The sequence below is a fragment of the Lutjanus erythropterus genome, chromosome 13 (genome assembly GCF_056507025.1).
Source record: "Lutjanus erythropterus isolate fLutEry1 chromosome 13, fLutEry1.hap2, whole genome shotgun sequence".
In the NCBI taxonomy this organism is placed as follows: Eukaryota; Metazoa; Chordata; class Actinopteri; order Lutjaniformes; family Lutjanidae; genus Lutjanus; species Lutjanus erythropterus.
This window is the reverse complement of record NC_139329.1, coordinates 10,084,372-10,105,931: the sequence shown is the minus strand read 5'-3', so window position 1 is coordinate 10,105,931 and position 21,560 is coordinate 10,084,372. Positions and strand designations below refer to the sequence as shown.

The window sequence follows — 21,560 nt, the reverse complement described above, 5'->3', positions numbered from 1 at the left end:
GATAAAAGTGTTTGGATCTGCTCTCGCACTCACTTTATGGTGCTTGTCCTCTGAGTCAGTGGACAGTGTGTCCGTTTGTTTCTCATTGTACATATCAAGGATTCTTGCAAATGAATGGGTGCAAACACATCTCATTATGTGTAACCCTGTGTGCATTTGTGCGTATACATGCAGCTATCAGGTCACAGGGGAACAGCCTGATGATGGATGCTGGTGTCACATAATACATGCCCTTTAATAACCCATGACCAGTAAACACAGTGCTTGATGTGCACTATTTCAGGTTAAGGCCAGCCATGTGGCGTTCAGCCACACCCCCTAATTCTTTCTCCGCCTCTCTCTGTCTCATCCATCCCTCCTCTCCTCCTCTCTCTTCTTTCCTGAAGCTTAACAAGTGAGTGCAAGGTCAGTACAGCAGTGTGGAGAAATTCAGTGGTGTTCAAGGTCTGCTGCAAGGTAAAGCCTGATTGATGGGCAGGATCTTATGTTTTGTTCCCCTCCCTGCCCAAACTGATGGTTTCAGCACACTCTAAGAAATAAGGATTCCAAAAGGGTTCTTCATGAAGAGCTGAAGTTCTACCCAAAACCATTTGCTTCTGAAGAACCCTTTTTTGAAGAAGGTTTTGTCAAGGGTTCTTTGTAAGGCTCGGGGTTTCATTAAGAACCCTCCTCATCCAAAGAGACCTTTCAAAAGTGTTTTCAGGAGAACACCCTGGGTGGATTCTAGACAAAATCCTTAGAATATAGAAGGGTTCTTGGACAAACGCAATGGGTGGGTTCTTACTAGCAAATGTGGCAACGGCTGCAAGCTAGTTCAGGTAGACAACTCGAGCTGCACCACCAGTCTCACAGGACATACCTCACTCTTGACAGTACATACCAAACACACCCTTCCAATCTTGCGGTCTATTTAAACTGCTAAACCTTGCATTTCCCCCTCTGCCTGCATGCATTGCAGCCCTGCACCAGTGTCACTGCCTGCTCTTTTAACCCCACCTCCACCCCAGCATCCACCTGTAGGCTCTGACAGGGGGGTTCAAGAATTTGCTCATCACTCCCCTTATATCTCTATGTAACTTAACCTGCGGGGAGAGATGAAGTCAGAGCCTAGACGCCAAAATCAAGTCATGTTCTGCTGCTGAATAAACATTCTTAAACATGAGTTTTCTGTCTGAACTTTAGAAAGTGGAAACATTCTGGATACGCCCCTAAGAAACAGTTCTGGGTAGAACCATTATACCATAGAAGGGTTCTCCTTTAGAACCTCTCATAGAGGGTTTAGAGTGAAACTTTTCTTAGATGGTTTTCTTATGTTGGGTTTAAGGTGGAATCCTCTGAAAACATTCCAAGTGGGAGTTTTATAAAAGGATGTACTGGGAACCAAAAAGAGTTCTCCTATGGGGACATGCCAAAGAACCTTTTATGGTTCTAGCTAGCACCTTTATTTCTAAGAATGTAGGATCATCATGGGGGCTTTTTTTTACCTGATAAGGAGAGACTTGAAGAGACAGCTGAGGACATACTGCGAATGAGGCAGAGAATGAAATTAAAAGTTAGAACAAAACACCAGGGAGCATTCCTAAGGATGATAATCAAATTTTAAACACACTGCAGTTTATATTCATGAGTTGTTGGAAAAGCACACATCCACACGTCTCAGTATCATGCCGGTTGCATATAGGACGAGTCGTCCTAATTACCGAACCGAAATGTGGGGCTGATCCACAAGTGAAAAAAAAAACACATTCATAATTCAGAGCTATAGAAGCTTTCTCTTGTCCAACAATAAAGAGACACATTTACACTTCAAACCCCTGGTTCACAGAGTGTCCTGCTGTTGAAGCATCCAGCAGCTGTCTCACTGCACGCTGATGGGTCATTGGTGAGGGTAGATGGGAAGCTCGGTGGCAAAACAGCAGAATATAAGCAGTGTATTCTCACATATGATAATGATTTTTATACAAACTGCATTTTTACCCTCAACCCTATTACAAGGATGATATACTCTATTGCAGCAGTGTCATCTCTCTGACCATCTGCCCAGCCATTAACACAAACACCAACATCAGTGTAACACCCTGAAAATGATCACAATTATGCAATAAATGCCAGATGTTTAATTAAAGACATTACTGAAAATCAACTAAATACACTACAGTGTCAGAGGCAAACATTAGCTTGTCAGTATAAGGATCATTCTGTATAGGCTGCAATATGACAGACTGTCTTTATATATAGGAATTAAACATTGAGGCATTTTCCTCTGAAGCCAGCATCAAAATTCATATTGCACTCAGTGTTTCATCTTTTTCTTCTCCAAAGAACGAAAATGTCACATAAAGATCTGAAATTTGTTTAAACACTTTTGGATTTTAGTCCATGTCATTTTCAGCCTAAAATTTAAGCTATATTTGCCCCATCTCTGAATGATAGTGTATTTTCTGTATTGTTTAGTGGTGTCAAAAACACACCGAGAATGTCTTCTTGCTTCAGCTTGAAGTTCCACCATCCAAGGCATCAACACTTTAGAAACCTACAAGTTAAGATGAACTTTTCCTCTCAAGAATATGACACACAGTATCACAATTGCAGTGCATAATTGCAGTAAGTGTAGATACAAGCACAGCAGGTATGATAAGATATCATGGATATTGTGCGTCCTCACAAAGAAGATGGCATAATCACTAAGCACTACAACTACTGTACCTGATAGGCTAATCACCAGCACACCAGCGAACATGCTAGCAGTAGTCAGTCACAGTAGCTAACAGTTTGCAATATACAGCAGCTAGTTTTGTTGTTAGGACAGTAAATTTATGCAGTTTGTTTATCCAAGAATTTTTGTGCCTAAATCTACTCAAACTGCAAGAGTTTCACAGGGTACTTGCTGCATATCACACAGCCACTTACGGGTACCTTGTGCTTCAGTATCAGACACATGGGATGGGTTAACCATGGTTTATGTGTGTCATTTCTGAACCAGCCTCATAATACACCTCTTTATCTGCATTCAGTGAAGGACATAACTTCATATTATCAGTTTTCCCTTTGAAATGATCATCATTTTAGACATTGCAGTCATATTGCAGTGTTGGGGGTTACACATCTGCACATTTTGTGCAAAATAGTCAATTAGGTGTACTGTTAGGCCAGGGGTCTGTAACCTCTATGGTCAAAAGAGCCATTTTTGGCCAAAAATGGAGGGGAAAACATCTGTCTGGAGCCGCAGCTATTAAATGCCCTCTTTTCCATGAAGACTTTTTTTGGCAGCCATAGCTTATGGAGACTCAAGAAAAACGAGCCACCATTACAGATCAGAGGAAAAGGCACCAAGCCATAGATACAGTCTTTGATATATTATTTGGTGTACAACATACTGCAATAGATTTTTGAGTTTTGAGCCCAACTCAAACTTTTCTAAACTTTCTGCTGACCTTTAGTTGAGATAATTTACTATTGTTCCTTAGATAGATTTACAGTATAAGTTAAAGTTAGAGAAACTCAGAAAAATCTTTTTCAAAAATTTGGTCACAGTTAACTGTGAACCTGATTTGTTACTATCTTGTAGCCTTAAAATTAAATGGTTTACGCTATAATTTTTTTCAATACAACATTTTGGGGTTTCTAAAAGGAATTTAAAAATGTTACATACTGTACAATTTACTTGCAAATCTCATTCCTGTGCACTTCATTAGGTCTATTGATAAAGCACATTATTCTGATTAATTTGGAGAAAAGATGCACAATGAAATGCAGTTCAAATGTAGCAGGATATGCACCAATAGCATTAAAAAAAATCACCCTGTAGTATTCAAAGATCTTAGGTAAACATATCAAAAGTTAACAAGTCTATGCAGATCAGATTCTTTATGTGTGTCTGTGAGAGCTGTCCTTTGTCTCCATTGGTGACCTTTTTTTAATAACATTTTGGACGGCGAGTTTAATAATTTGGGCTTCAGGTTTCTTCTACAACATTTGGGGGGGAAAAAGGGAAAGCTGCAATAATGATGCTGTGGTTTCTCATGTGGTCACTTCAGATGTCCTCAGAGTGCTTTTACACAATGATTCCGTCCTCACTGCGGTCTTTGTCTTAATTTGACATTGAGATGTGTTCATATGGACGATAATGTGAAACACTGTGTGAGACAGCTGCTGGGGTGAACAGTGTCTGTGTTGGAAATGAGCTGTCACTGACATTAGTTCCACAGAGAGTCGTACAGAGGAGATAAGGTCAGGGAGATAGTGGGTATTGTGGGAGACATTGTGTATGTCTGTGTGTGTGTTTGAAAGACAGAAAGAGACAGAAGTGGAAAGCTTCTAGCTGTAACAAATGGCCTATCATGCAGAGGGTGAGAATGGTGTCGCAAAGCCCTGATGGGCCTAATGTCAGCAGCATGAGAGAGAGAGAGAAATAGCAGTGAGGAAGGGAACAAATGAGAGGTAGAGAGTGCATGTGAGGGACCCAGCATGTGAGCTGTGGGGAGAAGGTGTCTGAAAGATTGAGCTGGGACAGACAGCCAATTAGAAACCTCAGCAGCACTGGACATCAGACAGAGAAAACATGAGGAATGCAGGCAAGATTAAGGAGGAGGAGAAGTGTAGAGCTTAATGTTAAGTTAAAGATTTTTTAAAGAGAAAATTCTCAGGATGTGACCTTTTAAGTTATCGAATGCGTCTTTTCCTTCTGTAAATGTCTACAGATTGAGCAGCAAATATTCCCCAGACCTTTGGTGAAATCACGAGCTGTTCAGAGGAAGCAACTGTGGCTCCAGGTTTTACTGTGTGGGCACCGACAAGTGCTGCCCTGCTGCTCTGAAGCCACAAGCAATGATTACATTTTAATATGCCTTAACAAACAAGGAGTGAGTGATGAATTCAATAAAGTGGATATATATCTTATTAATAGGTGGAACTGAATGAGGTGTCTTTAGAATTTGATTAGTTTTTAATGAATTTCGTTTAAAGCTGCACTAATCAATATTTTTCATTTCTATTACCAATGGATAAAATTAATATGTGTGATGTCAAAGGTGTCACTTGTAGTGATGAATCTAGAGAGGACTATTCTCCGGCTGTGCATTTTCCCCCACCTTTGTTTCTAGCTGCAGCCGGTAGTTGTCATCATCATCATCATTAAATGATAATGTATTTTCAAAACAGCTTGTTTGTTTGTTTGTTTTTTTGTTTTTTTGTTTGTTTTCTGAAAATGACCTCAACATAGTGGAGCATTTAGCAGCTAAACAGCCGGATATTTCCCCCAAGAGATGGCAGAGACCTAAAAAGTTTTAAGACTTTCATATATCAGGTATAATAATCATCATCATCATCATCATCATCATTAAATGATAATGTATTTTCAAAATAAAGTCACAAAATGCTTTACATGAAAGACCCAAAATTAAAACATTTAGTAAAATGTTTGTTTAGTAAAATAAGTAAAATCAGGCAGTTAAAATAAAATGAATCCAAAAAATGAATAAAATCAGAATTTTAAAAACTCCAAAACCCCCCCAGCAATTATGATAAATTGCAGTAATGAAACAAATAATAAAAAGAACATGTTGCTCCATGTCTGCTGAATCTGTAAATAGGCTACCACGTTCGCCATGAAAACATGAAGTAATAGCATGTCAGATGTTGGGGTGGGGGGGTGTTCAGGCCAGCATTATTTTTACACATGGTTTCATTTTCACAGCTGTTTATCATTCACACATATAGAGAATGTGAGATTTTAAAGTCATTAGTATTTGTTTTTGAATGAGTGTACTGTAATTACGATCAAAATGTGTTTGAACTGCTCACTCATGAAGCATGTTGTAAGGCAGCACAGACATTCCTAACATATAAGAAGCTATTTGGTGCAATTAGCATGATGGAAAAACTGAAATGAAACACTGGCACAAATTTGCTTTAATTTGCAAGTCTTGCAAGTCTGATTTAGAGAAAAGAAGGATTTAGAACATACTCGGGGTAGAAAACACAACTCTTGTGAACCTTAATTGGTCTCCAGTATCACCAAAAAGCTTTTTTATTTTTATTTATTTATATTTTTTTTACTGCTTTAAGTCACAAAAAGGCAGTTTTCTGACAAACCTTGCCACTTTGGAAACATGGCACACCAGTGGGAAGTGGCTTCCCACTGGTGTGCAAGTTATTACAAACTCCAACTCATTATAAACTTGAAACTTTGAGAAAAGTTATTTAAATACTGGTAGTGGTCCCATAGTTTCCAAAGATAACATTTAATGTCAGGCTGGATATGCTAAATAATATGCTCAAACTTGTTTCCAGACACCACAGCTTTCGAAAAAAAAGTTCTAATAAAGCCATGACTGACTGAAAAGAGCATTTAGCAGCTAAAGAGCCAGATGTGTCCCTCAGCAGATGGTGGAGAACAAAACAGAGCTAAAAGCATGATGAATATTCAGTAGTAGACTTACATTCATCAGATGGTCAGAGACACAACTCAAAAAAAAAAGGTAATGTTGCTCCCTGTCTGTAAATAAGCAACTGCTTGCTAGAAAGTTTGCCATAACAGCTTTATAAATTATAACTTAAACTGAAGCGGAAACAAAAGGGGAGACTACATTCATGGCAGCTGCAGGTCTAATACTGTAAAAGATAGATGCTGAATATATGATAACAGATGCAGCCCATGATTTCTACTTAGTATTGTAAAAAGAAAAAAGCAAGTGGTCTCAGAATGCATGCATGAGAGGGAGTCAAGTTAAGTCAAAACATGATTTTCAGCTCAATAATAGCACCACATTCTGAACTACGGTACAAGTTATGCAGATACACGTCACTGTGTAGGAACAAAGTGGAAGGTTAAGAGTCATACCGGGATGAAAATCAGCGTGGAAGACAGAGCAGACACAAGTTATAAATGAGAGCAGCAGGAATGGAGCATGTATGTGAAGGATGCATCATGCATAGAGAAATAGTGGAGGGAGTTGTGTTTCACTTAAAGGAACGCTGAATGAATGAAGGATTTCCAGCAGTGAGAGAGAGTGGTGCGAGGGGCAAAACAGAGGATGAAGGATGAGAGGGAGGGAGTCCGGAGAGGGTGATGGAGGAGGAAACAGAATGAGTGATGAGAAGGTGGAGACAGAGGCTGGAGGAGAAAGAGGGAGCGCCAGAGAGAGAAAAGAAGGATGAGGGGGAAGCAAAATAGATGAGACACACAGTAGCAGAGAGATAAATGCAGAGAGTGAACAATGAGGAAAGTGGAGTCAATGGGGAGAAGCTGATGAAAGGACAGCCAATGAGAACACAAATAACGTCCACCTTAATAATCTATGTGAAGTCATGTGGGCTCATATTCACTGTTGTAATATTATTTTTGTCATGACATCTGCATATTTGTACAAGCCAAATAATGCAAATCAGTCAAGATAAAGATGTAAGAACATTCTTGATTTGTCTGAGAAACATGCTGTACAGAATATGTATGTCATTTACTGCAGACAGAAAATTCAAAGATGGACAATGAGGAGACTGTCCTCCCAAGAAAAATAAATGCATGAGGTGTTTCAGCAGATGCCCAATAATGAAATGTGTTTCCCTTTAAGTGATTTACTAGTACAGTAGCTGTAGGAATAATTACTCTTCTACAGCCAGAACAAAAGAGTAAGTAGTGCGATGTTAAAACCACAAGATCCACAGAATGTGGTCAGGGTTGATGGATGGGTCAACTATATGTGAGACAGACTTAAAGACCATCAATCAGTGTTGAGTTCTTTTAAACCATGGCCGCAACTCATCATCAATTTTAGCCAAGTACTTATTATTTCAGCCATGACAGTGACAGTCTCCTTTCTGAGGCAGTCATTTTGACCCAGTCTACAACCTAACCAAGTAGTGTTTCTGCCTAGGTCTTAGCAAACCTGAGGCCTTGGCAGTACAGCTGACAAAAAATCATGTAGGTTATGACCGACGACATGTTGTGTATTCCAAAGGTTGGAAGCAGCTAAGGTGATCAAGTAATTTTGTCATGTTATGGGTCTTGGTTGGTCTGTTCTGTTAGCAGGCTAAGCATGAGGTCCTTCTTCACAGCGACGCTCCTTCACCTAAGCAGGCCTGTTCAAGCTCCTCACCCTCTGATAGTTGTCCAACTTAAAAGAAAAAAACCCTGCTCTATCGATGAGCTGACCTGTCCTGTTTTATTCATAATTTCCTTTCAGTCCACTTATTTTGTCACTCCGCACAGTTTCTGTTGTTGTCGTCATGTGTTGATGGGGCAACCATACCTGTTAAATGATTGGCTGTTTGTGTGTCACAACGTCTATTGCTGATACATATCACTATCGTTTCATCGCTCAGATCTACCAAACCAGAACTAAACTGGCGTCATATCAAGAAAATTTTATTTTAAGAATGGTGATTTGTTGCAGTTTTACAAGGCGCTGACAAATGATGTCATACTGCTGTTTGGGGCATCAGATTATAACGCATTTATATGTGTTGTTCTGGAGGCAAATACAAACTTTGTTATTTAATTTGGAGGACTTGTTCAGGCTGAGTGTCCCTGAGGCAGGATGAAGAAGTGGCAACCACCATGGCTAAGTGTAATGGCTAAAGGCATCAGTATGCTTCAAAGAACTCGCTGGATGGTTGAACAGCGTCTGAACTCCCCCACCCACACACACACAAGCACACACAGACACAGAGACACACACAGACACATTTCAGAGACAAGCAAGTATATAGGATTTGAACATCTCTCTACAAGTATCTCTTTTTTCTTTACACAGCTACTTCTGTCACCTTTTGCGTGTACCAATGAGTGCATCACGGTAAAGGCCATAGAGGATAAACTGTCCAAAAATGTGTGTTGTTATCCACACTTGTACAGTTCATGGTGTCTTGCAGCTCTCTCTGAGGACAAGCCTTCAGCTCCACCTTCCAATGAGAACATTAGAACAAATATAATTGTTGATGTTTGATGTCAGAGTAGTTAGTTTCAAGCATACCCAAGCCTTAAAGTGATAGTTCACCAGAAATGAAAATTCACTCAATATCTACTCACCCCTGTGCTGATGTGAGGATGGGTGAAGATCTCCAGTTCACAAAACACTCCCGGAGCTTCAGCAGAAAACAGCATTGCAGTCAGATCCAGTACAATTTAAGTGAATAGTGACCAGTTTTAAAATGTAAAAAAAAACACACAAAAAAACACAAAATGTCTCCATACTGCTCGTGTTATGTAATCCAAGTGTTCTTAAGCCATCACATACAAATTTGACCCAAGAAGACGCCATTTACACCATGTTTTTAGCCTAAATGTCAACTGTAGCCTCTCAGACCTGATCCACTTGCTATCCATTACTTTAAGCGTGACTGCAGCAAACACGTCACTTCTTTAGGCCCTTGGAAGTGTAACTGTATACACATAAACAATACATACATCAGAAGGATTAAATTTACCCACTGAAGTAGCATTAATTACTTGTGGAAATGTGTGTCAATTCACTTTGTGTTGGCCAGTGCCAGTTTTCATTAGCAGTTGCTTCTTGATTAGAAACCAGTGAAAGTAGGGAGATAGACCCTCTTATTCCTGCTCAACAATTATCTTAATTTGGAAGTGTGTGGAGGTGGAATAAAAGATAATTTGCAGAAAAAGGGAAAGTCACAGATAGCTGTGTGATAAAGAAGAGGGTCAGTTAACAGCAGGGTTCTGTTCCCCAAAGGGTTTTTATCATTGCATTGCTTCTTCCTGTTATTGAAGTTAGAGGGCATGCAAACCTGATTACTTTCTGTCATGACTCCTACTGAGTGTCATATTAATCTCTGAAACCTGCCCTAATAAAATAATTGATTGATTGTGTTGCTGTGTTATCTATCAGTGCTGCTGCAGTAGCTTTAGCATACTGAGTGACTGTAGCTCATGATTTATTAATGACTACTAAGGGTGATTATCTGACCTCAGGATTTTTGTCTCCCCATTTCACCATGCCGTCCACCCCATCTGTCTTGCTCCCTGTCAAACTCCTGCTCTTCTCATCCTCAATCTCTCTGTCTCTCGCTCCATCTTTCTCCTCCCTCTACCCACCACCTCTCCTCTCTACCTCAGGGTGAGTGTTCCTCCAAGTGCCACAACATGTTCATCATAGAGACCGTGTGTGTGGCCTGGTTCTCCCTGGAGTTCATCCTGCGGTTCATTCAGGCCCGAAGCAAGCTGGACTTCCTCCGCGGGCCGCTCAACATCATCGACGCCATGGCCATCCTTCCCTACTACGTCTCCCTGGTGGTGACGGACCCAGCCCTGGACCACGAGAGGCCGGGAGGAGGTAAAGGCTACTTGGACAAGTTGGGCCTGGTGTTGAGGATCCTACGGGCCCTAAGGATTCTCTATGTGATGCGGCTGGCTCGCCACTCTCTCGGCCTGCAGACGCTGGGGCTGACGGTCAGGCGCAGCACCCGTGAGTTTGGCCTTCTCCTGCTTTTTCTCTGCGTGGCTGTCACCCTCTTCTCCCCGCTGGTCCACCTGGCTGAGAGCGAGCTCACGGGCGCCCATGACTTCAGCAGCATCCCCGCCTCCTACTGGTGGGCCATTATCTCCATGACCACTGTGGGCTACGGTGACATGGTGCCTAGATCCATCCCAGGGCAGGTTGTAGCGCTAAGCAGTATCCTCAGTGGGATCCTCATCATGGCCTTCCCAGCTACTTCCATCTTCCACATGTTCTCGCGCTCATACCAAGAGCTCAAGATGGAGCATGACCGACTGTTCAAAGAGGAGTGTGCGGCGGCTGCAGCTGCTGCTGCCTCTGGGGAGCTGGCGGAGATGGGCGGTGATGGGGCGGACTCCGCTCCACCTGGGCTGGGACTACGTCTAGACAAAGATAGCGTGCACTCACTGGAATCTCTTGCTCTGTTGGGGAAAGGTGGTGAACCTGCAGGAAATAACAACCACAGCCTGCCAGCAGCAGCTTTCTGAGCAGTACCCACACTGACTCAATCCTAAACTTCCAAGAAGACATAAGTACACAAATCTCTGTGTTGCATACAATAAAAGTACTACAAATGACTATATCCAAAGGCCTCACTTCCCATAAGGTTGTGAGGAAAGTATCTGTGCTGCAGTGGTTAAAAAGGAGATTAAACAAACAGTATTTCTGTTGCTCGTTGGTCTGCTGATAAGAAGTAGTGCACAGAAACTGAAAGACTGAAAGACTGAAAACCCTTTAAATTGGACATTTGTCTGATCAGAAAGCCAATATTAGTAAGCGGCTGCTTCCATAAACATGCAATATTCAATCCAAAGTTGCTTTTCCTTCCACTGTGAAAATACTTAAAAGCCCAACTGCAACTTTTAGTTCAATTCTTATTACTTTTTAATACGTTGCCTACAGTATGACCTGACTCATACTGTACCCTCTACCTTTTGGTCATGAATTCAAAGAAGTGCTCATCTTAGTTTATTTTTGAGAAGCTTGAAGCCATGTTCTGAGAAGTAATATAAACACACTGATAGTTTGACCCATATATGATGTATATCCAGCTCTCTCTCTCTCATGTATGTTTGTCTGCTTGGACTCAAAGAGGTGATGGTTTCTCCATTCTGCCGAGAACTCCAGGTAAACTGTGTGAGGATGTTGCAGAAGTTATTATCCAAAAGTTTTTGGCCGCACTTCATTTTACAGTACACTTATAAGACATAAGAGAAATAATGTGTTCTTTATAAGATAGTATTGGACCCTTTATTAGGCCCTTATTACATATAATTAGGAGTAATTAGAGATACATTACAATAGAAATTCACTTTAAACTCAAGTGTATCATTTCCCAATGTTAGACCCTTATTAGACTTTTTTAGAGGGTGTGTAATTTCACTAAAGTTTAGAGTACAGTTCTGTTGTAATGTGTCCCTAATTACAACTAATAAAGTATAATAAGGGTGTTATAAAGGGTCTAATACTGTCAAACAAAGAACAAATTATTTCTATCTTTTGTCTATTTTAAAATACAAATTGTTACGTCTAATTAGTGCACTATAAAATAAAGTGTGACCATTTTTAATGAGCTGAAGAGGAAATGAAAGGATGGAAAGAAACAATGAGTGTTTGTGTTGAAGAGAGAGGGTGTGTGAATGTGAGCGCTAACAACCATGACGTGTACTTTGCAACGCTCCAAATAAAAGCTCTCCTAGTAATCTGAGAGAAATCCATTTTCTGGGCCATAGTTTTTTGGTTTGTTCTGAGTATGACAGTCTAATCTCCTTTCCTTGCCTGGGATGCTCAATCAGAGTCCTGCCACTGAGAGAAGAAGAAACAGAAACAGCTGTCCGAGCCAAACATGCAGATAAGTATTCTGTGACAATCCCTTTCTTACATCACCTATTTGTTTAGACAATTACACCACTCTGGAAGGGTGCCATGTTTCTCTACAAATCTGTAGTGTGTATCAGGGGATCTTTCTAATGGAAGCTGCATAATGTTCTCATCTTCAGGTTCGGGATAAATCAATCCTCTCATCCTCTGTCAAATCCTGGGGTGGCCTCCGACATGGCTGGGGTCATCGTCCTTTTTCTGAGAAGAGTGGTCACCCATACCATGGGGTCCACGAAAGATGTGGAGGCACGCAAGGACATGCCAGATGTGGATGTAATCTAGATTAAAGTTGGGATTAAAAGCAAACGGGTTACTGCCTGAAACTCAACTTCATCCAGTTGCTCTAAATTTGATTTTGCTTCTCTTTTTTTCTCCCAGTGATTCCAGTGCAATCGCTTTTGCCTTATCATGGCGTCAATTGTCCATATGGCGTCCAATTTCAACGGGTACAGCTCTAGTGAGATTTATAGGTACAGTAGAATTTGCAATGGGAGCTATATCAGAGCATATGGGCCAGAGGAAATCAATCTGAAAGAGGCAATCCAACTTTGCATGATGAGATATGATGGATTACACAGATTAAGGCTATTATCCATCTGTATACTGAATATCTTAAGAGACATTGATACCATAATCAACACTATATGCATAATATTTCACAGACCTGATCATAACTCACATGGATCATAATTCTAAAAACAGTTACAGGGATAATGCATCCTCATAAAGATGCACATCAGGTAATAAATATGCTTTTAGCTGTTCCAAATGTTGGATGAGGCTCAGTAGGATTATTGATGAATCTCCACATGAAAAAAAGGTCAGTCCAAAGTCATTGCTCATGCTGATGTAAGAGGAACTTAACTCCTCCTAAAAAAAAACACGATTTTCATGTGCTTCACTGAAGTGGCACAAAGAATACCAGCTGATATGACATTTGCAGAACTCTTTCAAGGGCATTTGCTTTTTAATGAAAAAATATAGCAGCACTAAAGCAATAGAGCAACATTTGGAGAAATAGGCTTATTTATTTTCTTGCCAATAATTAGATGAGAGGACTGACACCATGTCTTATAGCTGGAGCCAGGACACAACTAGATTAGTTCATTTTAGGTTAGTACAGTGGTTAACCAAATTGGGAAATAGGGAGCATAGAGCTACTGTAGGGTGGGTGCTGATGACCATGGTAGAAATACAGTGAAACAATGTTGAATGAATATGAATTATGTAGGGGAAATACATTTATTTTAAATAAATGAAAGACTTGGCCGATGCTATCATGCTGACTTTTATTTCTCTATAATTCAACTTCAGTCTTTTTTTTAACAATTGCTCCTACTTATTCCTGTTAATGATTGATGATGATTGTGGGATGGGGTGGTGCAAAGTTTGGGAACCATTTTTTTAGTGTAAAGAATGAAAGCAGGGCTAAGCAGCTTGCCTCTCTGTTGACATTATCTCTACTGTCACAAGCTTACAAATGGTCACCTTATCTCATTTGTTTAATTTAGACACAGAGAAATGTTAAAATGACAAGTTGTTCTTACCAGGAGTTGTTAGCTAATAGCGGTCGGCCTCAGCAGCCACCGGTTAGCTGAGCTTAACAGATCAGCTCTTGTCAATTTTATGAATTATTATGACGAAACTGTCATGAGAACACCAACACCAATGACCTGAAACATAGATGCTCTGTCAAGCAGCTTAAGTGGACATGTTCAGGGATGTTTGAGTCACCAGAGCCAGAGGACGGTGACAGGATGGTGTTTTTTTTCTTCAGCATCAAGCTGTTGGAACTGAAGTAAGCTGAAGTGAACTGCTTGGATCGAACTGAGAGAGTCACTGAGGGTATGTTTTTAACTGACTGTTAGGGTGGGTGAGGGGAGGTGGGGGGGCGCCATTCGTGCATCTGGTCGTGAAGCTTATACAGTGTTAGGGGGACCGTAGTTTTAGTGTTTGAGATCCCCCTGAAAAAACCTGAACTCAGAAATATTTAACAGCAGTGTAACAATCTACTCCACAATACTGCACAATACTGAGTTCTCAGTCTATTCACGTTTTCAACTTTTATTTTCTAACATCCAACAAGCACTGATTAACACTTTAAAAGACAATTAACTCATTACAGTGTAAGTCAAAGGGTGGATGATAACTTTAACAATTTAATCATTTCCACGCAAACCTCTCATTATATTTATGCTTGATAAATGACTCACGTTATTTCTGTTAATTGACTCTCCTCCAAACTGAAGCAACTGGAAATAAATTAAGTCTTTTAAAGCACTTGTTAAGTCTTTGATTTCTCTCTCCCAACAAATGGGTGCGATGTCAGTGACAAGGCTATTAAGCCAAATTGTGCAACTGTTTCCCACATTACAAAACACTTAAAGAGCATCCAGAACTGTTTTCCACTTGGTTATTTCCTTATTTCCTTATTTTAACAAAGATGTGTCGTCAAGATTAAGCTGTTACACACATACACGTTCTACTGACTCTCAGTCTTTTGCACAAACAGACGCACACTCAGAGGCAGGTGAAGCAAAGGCTGTTTCTTGAGATTTCATCGGGATGGATCTTCTGTCTAGTCCCTCTTTCAGCCGCCTCTTAGGATCTTGTCTGCAGGCTCATCACATACATTGTTGCTGCCAAAGACATCTACAAACTCCCCTGCTGAGCACAAATTGCACTCTTACAGTTTCTCACCATGACCAGAATAAGGCTCCCTGCCTTGTGATATCAGCACAATTTTTCTTTCTTTCTTCCATAAATGCTTTCTTTCTTTTTATTTATTGTTAGATTTAATCTCTTCTCTGCTTCTCTTTGTCTTTGTCGCTTCTCTCTCAAATCATCCCCGACCGTGATTGCTCAGCTGCAACAGTATGACCAAACCATTATTCATAAAGTCAAACACCACCATACCACACATAAAATAAAATTTGGCCTATCTAATGTAAACAAATCCATCAAAAGTTTGTAAAGGCATGTCTGGAATCTGACTTTCTCCCTTCCACATACACACAGACAAATGCTATCTCACACACACCTACTCATGTTGGATACTGAGGTTTTAGTGGGAGTTTTTCTTGCTCATTGAGAGTCTAAAGGTTGAAGGGGTCACCGCATGCATTCATTGTTCCCACAACGTGGGTGTTGGGAAGCCCTTTGAGACGGTAACTGTGATTAAGAAGGCAGTGCAAATAAAGAAAATCCTTGCAAATGTGCATCTCTTGCTGCTGGGAAGTAAAGATGGAGGTGCAGAGGGCAGGTACGGTAAAGTGCAAAGTGTTTTGATGGAGTAAGGTGTTGACGGAGACTCAGCAGACGTACTGTGTGTGTCATCTGCCTCTCTCTTAGCACTGTGACATTAAACAAAATCCTGGCAAACGCTTATAATGGTTGGAAAAAAGGAGAAAAAGGACAAGAAACATTTGATGGTATTCTCTCTCACCACTACACGCCTCTCTGATTCCACTGTAAATCATCCAGCCTGGGGGGGTTTGAGAGTGAATCAGAGAGTCACTTCTTTAGTTTCACTTTAAAACAATCATTCAAATACTAATGAAATGCCAACTTTAAAGATTCCTGGGGCCACAGAAGGACAATGTGTGTCAGACACTATATATTATAGTGCATGTTTTCATTAAAAGAATCAGCAATATTAAAACAGAAGGTTTGTGAAAAATATTGTAAATATGTGAACTTTGGAATTTAAAAAGAAATTAACCCTACTCTGGTGAGCCATTTTCGTCGGGTATAACAGAATGCTGCAGTGATGACATATTTTTGTATACAAGCCTGGAAGTTAGCATCACTCTGGCTCACTCCAGAAAATGCCAATGAGATTCAAAGCAAAATATAAGTTCTGTGGCAAACAAAAGTTTATGACAGTTACACTTTTTGTTCACTAAAATAATCTTTTTAAGTGTAAAAGCAATCATCAGAAGTAAAAAGCTAACATTAGGCTATAAACACTTGCACTCATACTGACTTTATTGCCGCCTCCACTAAATGACTTGTATGTGTTCAGCGTGATGACGTATAATGTCCGCCACAACCACAGTAGCCTCAAGCCACTTGTTAGCAACCACCTTTTTTGAGACATGTATAAGCTTCAGAATACATAAACCACATATTTTCTGACAATTTTATTTTGTAGAACAAAACTGGAAAATCTCTTAATCTCTTGTGTTAACCGATGACTTTATTTCAGGGAAATAACAAAAAACCCATTGACATTGGAAAGTGTTAATATGCCAACTCATTTCCAGGTTTTAGGACTTTCTCCTGCAGCACCCTAAAGATAAATTAAGTTTTGGTCTAAAAACAAATGCAGAGAAGGTCAAGGGAGTGACATTTTAAGGAATGTCAAACTGGTAACAGGTGGAAACAGCTGTTTACAGTGTAGAACTCTGTCCAAAGGTTAGAAAGTAAGTGAGTTTTAGAGATACTGATACATGAACTTCGTCACCTGCCTCCAGTGTTTTTGCTAAGCTAAGCTAACTGCCTTGCTTGCTCTAGCTTCTTATTAACAGCCAGGTCTGATTCAACATTATCAAAAGTTGTAAGGTAGGCCACATAACATCACATGTATCATGTAACTTTTGTCATGAGACTTGTCGTGCGAGTCGCTTCAGTGACGTCATGTGATGAACATAACATAATGTAGTTATTGTAACACAAACAAGGTCTCCTCCTAAACATAGCAATGTAGTTTTCATTCCTAAATCTACCCAAACTACAACCATTTCACAGTATTAACCCCTTGTTCAAAAGGCCTTCTGTCAGCATCTTATTCACAAACCAAAGGGTACCATGTACTTCAGTATGAGACTGAACTGACTCTGAATGACCTTGTGGTCTGATTTTTTTTCTGGTTATACACTGCAGAAACCCACCAGTCTCCAACAATCCAAACCCTAAAAGGCATGAGAAGCAGCTTGAAGGAAGTAGTGGAGGAAGGCTATTTAAAATTCATAGCCAGCTTTACTTTCATCCTATATTTATATACTGATGAGAGCTCAGCAGCCACAGTCAAGTGCTGAGAATTTGTCTAAGCTGAGGGCTGTTTTGCAAGAAGTGCTGTAATTTTTATAGTGAAGCCACCACTTGACTTTCAATGATCTTCAACTATTAATTGATTGTGTGTATGTGTGTGTGTGGTGGGATTTTGGTCTGTGTGCAGCCCTGATGGTAGATCACCTTTCATCATTATACATAACTGTAATGTGGCTTTTGAAAAAAGAGCTGTCCTACCAATCCCAGGTAAAAGTAGCTAGATGTCTTAAAGGAGAGCACTGATAATGAGCTTAACTTTACATTGACGGACAACTGACGAAACAGCTGATCAACTTACAGTGTAGAACTCCTCATTGCTTGTCATTGTCTAAGTATAATATTGTGCTGGTCTTGCACGCCCAGTGTTCCTGCCGCCTGCCTGAGCTTCCTCAAGTCTGGGGAGGAGGGTTTGGAGGGAAACAACTCACTTCAAACCTATTAAATAGATTTATTAAATAGGATTTTAACCTTCTTAAAACACTGTCTGTTCCTCCAACTCACCATTTGGACTGCAGCTCTCATTTTTGGACACGCAATATTGTTCCTTTAAGCTTAATTTCTATTGAGCTGTTGTATTTGTTTCTGATTTATAATATAAAATGCAATATATTGTATTGTGAATGTTTTTTCAATATTTTTGTCTTTTTCTTTTTTTTCACTCACTCACAATCACTCAATACAGTGATATGATTATTACAAAGCCAGTCTTGTGCTGCATAAAGCAACTGGACGTCTTGTTCACTGACACATTCAAATCAGTAACTGCTGCTATAACGCAAGGTATGTGCTGTATAATAGATCTGTCATACACATGTTAACTTTCAAAACATGTGCAGACACATATGTTGGCCTTTGCAGTAAATGTACATAGCTATTTCCATTACATCTAAATTAAACCAAGAACTGATTCTGTTTCAAAAGGTTATGGAGTGATATTGAGATGTTTTTACACATCAAATCATTTGGCCTTTACTGTAATTTGGGGCACAGTAGCAGTCAAGGTAGAAGAACATTCAGCTGAATGTTGCTTTTGTCTCATAGCAAGTCACTTTTTATGTCAAACATATTATGCTGAGTTCTTCTCCTCTCGTGTAACACAAGAAAATGGGTCTCAAATTCAGCTTGTCGCCATTTAAACAAATATAATAGTCGAAAACTCTTGCCAAAAGGATTAAATACTGTCTTCATCTGATGGTGATGATGATGTTCAGAAGATTGACTAGAACATATTCAACTTAGTAATGGTATACAGATGAAATATCTTTTATTATTTTACTATATATTCACTGCACTGTATGTTGTAATGGTAGCATCAATACAAGTAAGACCATGTTGTACTGATTTTCCCATACAGTTCATTTTACTCCCATGTGAGGTTATGCTCTTTTTGTGCTCTGTTCCATTACTATAGTCCTGTGTTAAAGTGCATCATATAGTCCTTGTTCTTCTTTGTTGTAATGAATGTCTCTCAGAATTCCTTCTTTGTCATGAGATATGATCAGTCTGTGTTTGCTCCCTGCTGTTTGTGTCAAGTTGGATGCACACCACAAGATTTCTGATAAGACATGGATCCAATTAAACCACACAGACAGAGAAAATCAGGACAGAAAGCCCTACAGAGGCCATACACAACCATCTCGATCGAGAGACCGTAGCACAGACTGCAAATGTAGAATTTAATCAGCTGAACGAGTCTTCAAGGAGTCCTGGAGTGTCTTCTGTCCCTAATTTACAAGAATGAAATGGAAAAGTGAAGAAAATCTGTGCTGGAATCTGCCAACACCGCCTCACTGTAGGGACACTAGAAGCAATTTATCGAATAACATAAAACATGTATGTCAATGAAAAGGGAAGAAAATGTTTTGCTGGATTTGTTGCTGATGTGAAATGTGAAAGTTGGTTTAACAAAATGCAGGAAGGAAATTAGAGGAATGTGGGGGTTTGACATAAATGTAAAGCTACTGTAAAACATAGCACCTTTTTGGGGTGACAGAAATAGAAAGAGGCAGAAAAACAGCAAGTGGTAAGATATCAAAGAGACAAAGGGGGCGGACAGAGAGAAGGAATCTCTTTATCTGCCTTCTTATTTGAAGCTGGGCACCCATTATTCAGCTTCATAATGAGCTGAACTATGTGCGTGGACTCAGCTTAGCTTTTTATGTGATTCAACCTAACCCTGATGACCCAACCATCTTAACAAAAACCTTTAAAACAGGAGATTCACACAGAAGATACATACAAACCTGTAGAAACTACAAAAAACCATGCAAAGCTCAGCAGGAGGACGGCTCATGCAGCAGTTATGAAGCCTGTAATGAAAACAGAAGTCCTTCTACTGGAGGCTCTTCAGACTGAATCACTATTCCAGAGCCATACTTCACAAGGTTTGCTTCAGTTATGAATGATGACTACCAAAAGAGAACCTCAGTGGGAGAAATAACACGGGAAATGCAAATTATATTGAGTAAATGATAGAGGGTGGGTGAAATTTAATGTTCTGGAAAGTCAGGTTGAACTGGAGTTGCAGCATTTTCTTAGGCTCATTTATCTGAAACATTTACATTTTGATTGGGATTGGGATCCCGCGGGACCCGATGCAAATCTCGTGGGAGCAGGCGGTTTTAACTTTGCTGCCGGCAGGAGGATCTGGTCAACAAATATACTGCAGGTCCTGAACTTCAGCCAGGGTTGTGAGCTGAGCGACTGTCTCGCCAACTTTTAATGACTTCAGAGAACGGTTATTCTGCAAACAGCACCAGTGTAGGTGTACTTCCTCCCCCTCCTGTCGTACTGTTCTGCAGGCACTCAGTGTGACGTGTGTTGCAGGTAGCAGCTTTTCCTTCTTGCAGGATCAGTGCATTAGATGTTGTAACTTGCAAATAGTTTGTTTGATCCATTCCCCCCATTACATTTTTTAAAACTTGTTTACCACAGATTATTATTAACAGGTAACAATTTCTTTATTAATATCTCTGAAAACAAACATGCATTTCCTGCAGGACAGGAGAAGACACTAAATCAACTGGAACTCTATTCTCATGCAGGAGTAAATGGTCAGAAATCAAGCAGAAGTGGGTACAACTGGACACATATTGTAAGAGCAAGCACAAGAGGAGCTTATATTGCGGGAGCAGAGGCTAATGGTCAAAAATCTACTGGGAGCAGGATTAATAAAGCAATAAAAGGTAGACAACACCTTTCCCTCCCACTGTACACAACTGAAGCCTAAATATCCCAGATTTAAGCGCTGCCATCTTATGCTGGCGAGGTCAATTGTCATCAGGGTCTGCAAAGTAGTGACCAGTGCTGGAGCCATGCTTTCATCAGCTCAACTGTCAATCATATCATGAAACACCATTTTTATATCATCAAATAACTGATGGATCAGAAAAATAAACACCTGAACATACATCAGAGTGAGAAGAACTACCTAAAATTACAGAAACGATCTTTGGGAAAATTTTAAATAATGTGTAATTTAATGTTTTAGTTTGACTCGTATCCTATAACATTTGGAAAGCAGGGATTTATGACCTGTACTGCAGCCAGCCATTATGGGGAAACCAAGGTACATTACTTCACTTTAAGGGAGCTCTAATGTTGTCCATTTCCATTTCCTTGTCCATTTTGTCATTTCTGGAGGAACTGATGCTAGAGGGGTACATTGAGCATCAAATTTAAATCTAAAAACTGTTTCAGGTTTATTTATTTATTTATTTACTTATTTGTTCCTTGGCCCAAAGAAGAAGGTATGAAGCTCTACTGCCCCACTAAGTTTCATTGGACAGTATATATATACAAAAATATCAGGAGCCAATCAGCTCCTTTGAAAGGTTAATTGGTTTGTTGACTTGTTTGGTTTATGTGTTAGAGAGTTAAATGAAAATGTTTGGGGGAAAGGTTGTCTTTCTGACTGTATAGGAGGTTGTATGCCTAAATTATTATGTAGGTATGCTTTATATCTTATGTAAATAAGTCTAATTGTTTATTCTCTTAGTGTGATTTGATGTAGCTGGGTGAGAATGTGATGTAATGAGGATTTAACAGGTTAATATTTTACTTCAAACAAATAGAAGCTTTCTCATTAGTTTGGCTTTCCACTTTATTACCTTTCTACTATTATTATATCTGTATATATGTTGATGTTTTAACAAGGTTTTACATGATCGTCAGTGT

At 39.8% G+C, this 21,560-nt stretch overlaps 1 protein-coding gene across 1 annotated transcript in view; it reads left to right on the top strand.

The window, feature by feature from the left end:
- The window catches only part of kcng4a (potassium voltage-gated channel, subfamily G, member 4a), a 34,083-nt gene extending 22,424 nt beyond the window's left edge, over positions 1-11,659 (top strand). The window contains exon 4 of the mRNA XM_084734014.1: positions 10,073-11,659. Coding sequence (XP_084590140.1) covers positions 10,073-10,939 — 867 coding nt within the window. The 3' untranslated portion in view covers positions 10,940-11,659. The remainder of the gene's footprint in view (positions 1-10,072) is intronic.
- Positions 11,660-21,560: the final 9,901 nt, after the last annotated feature.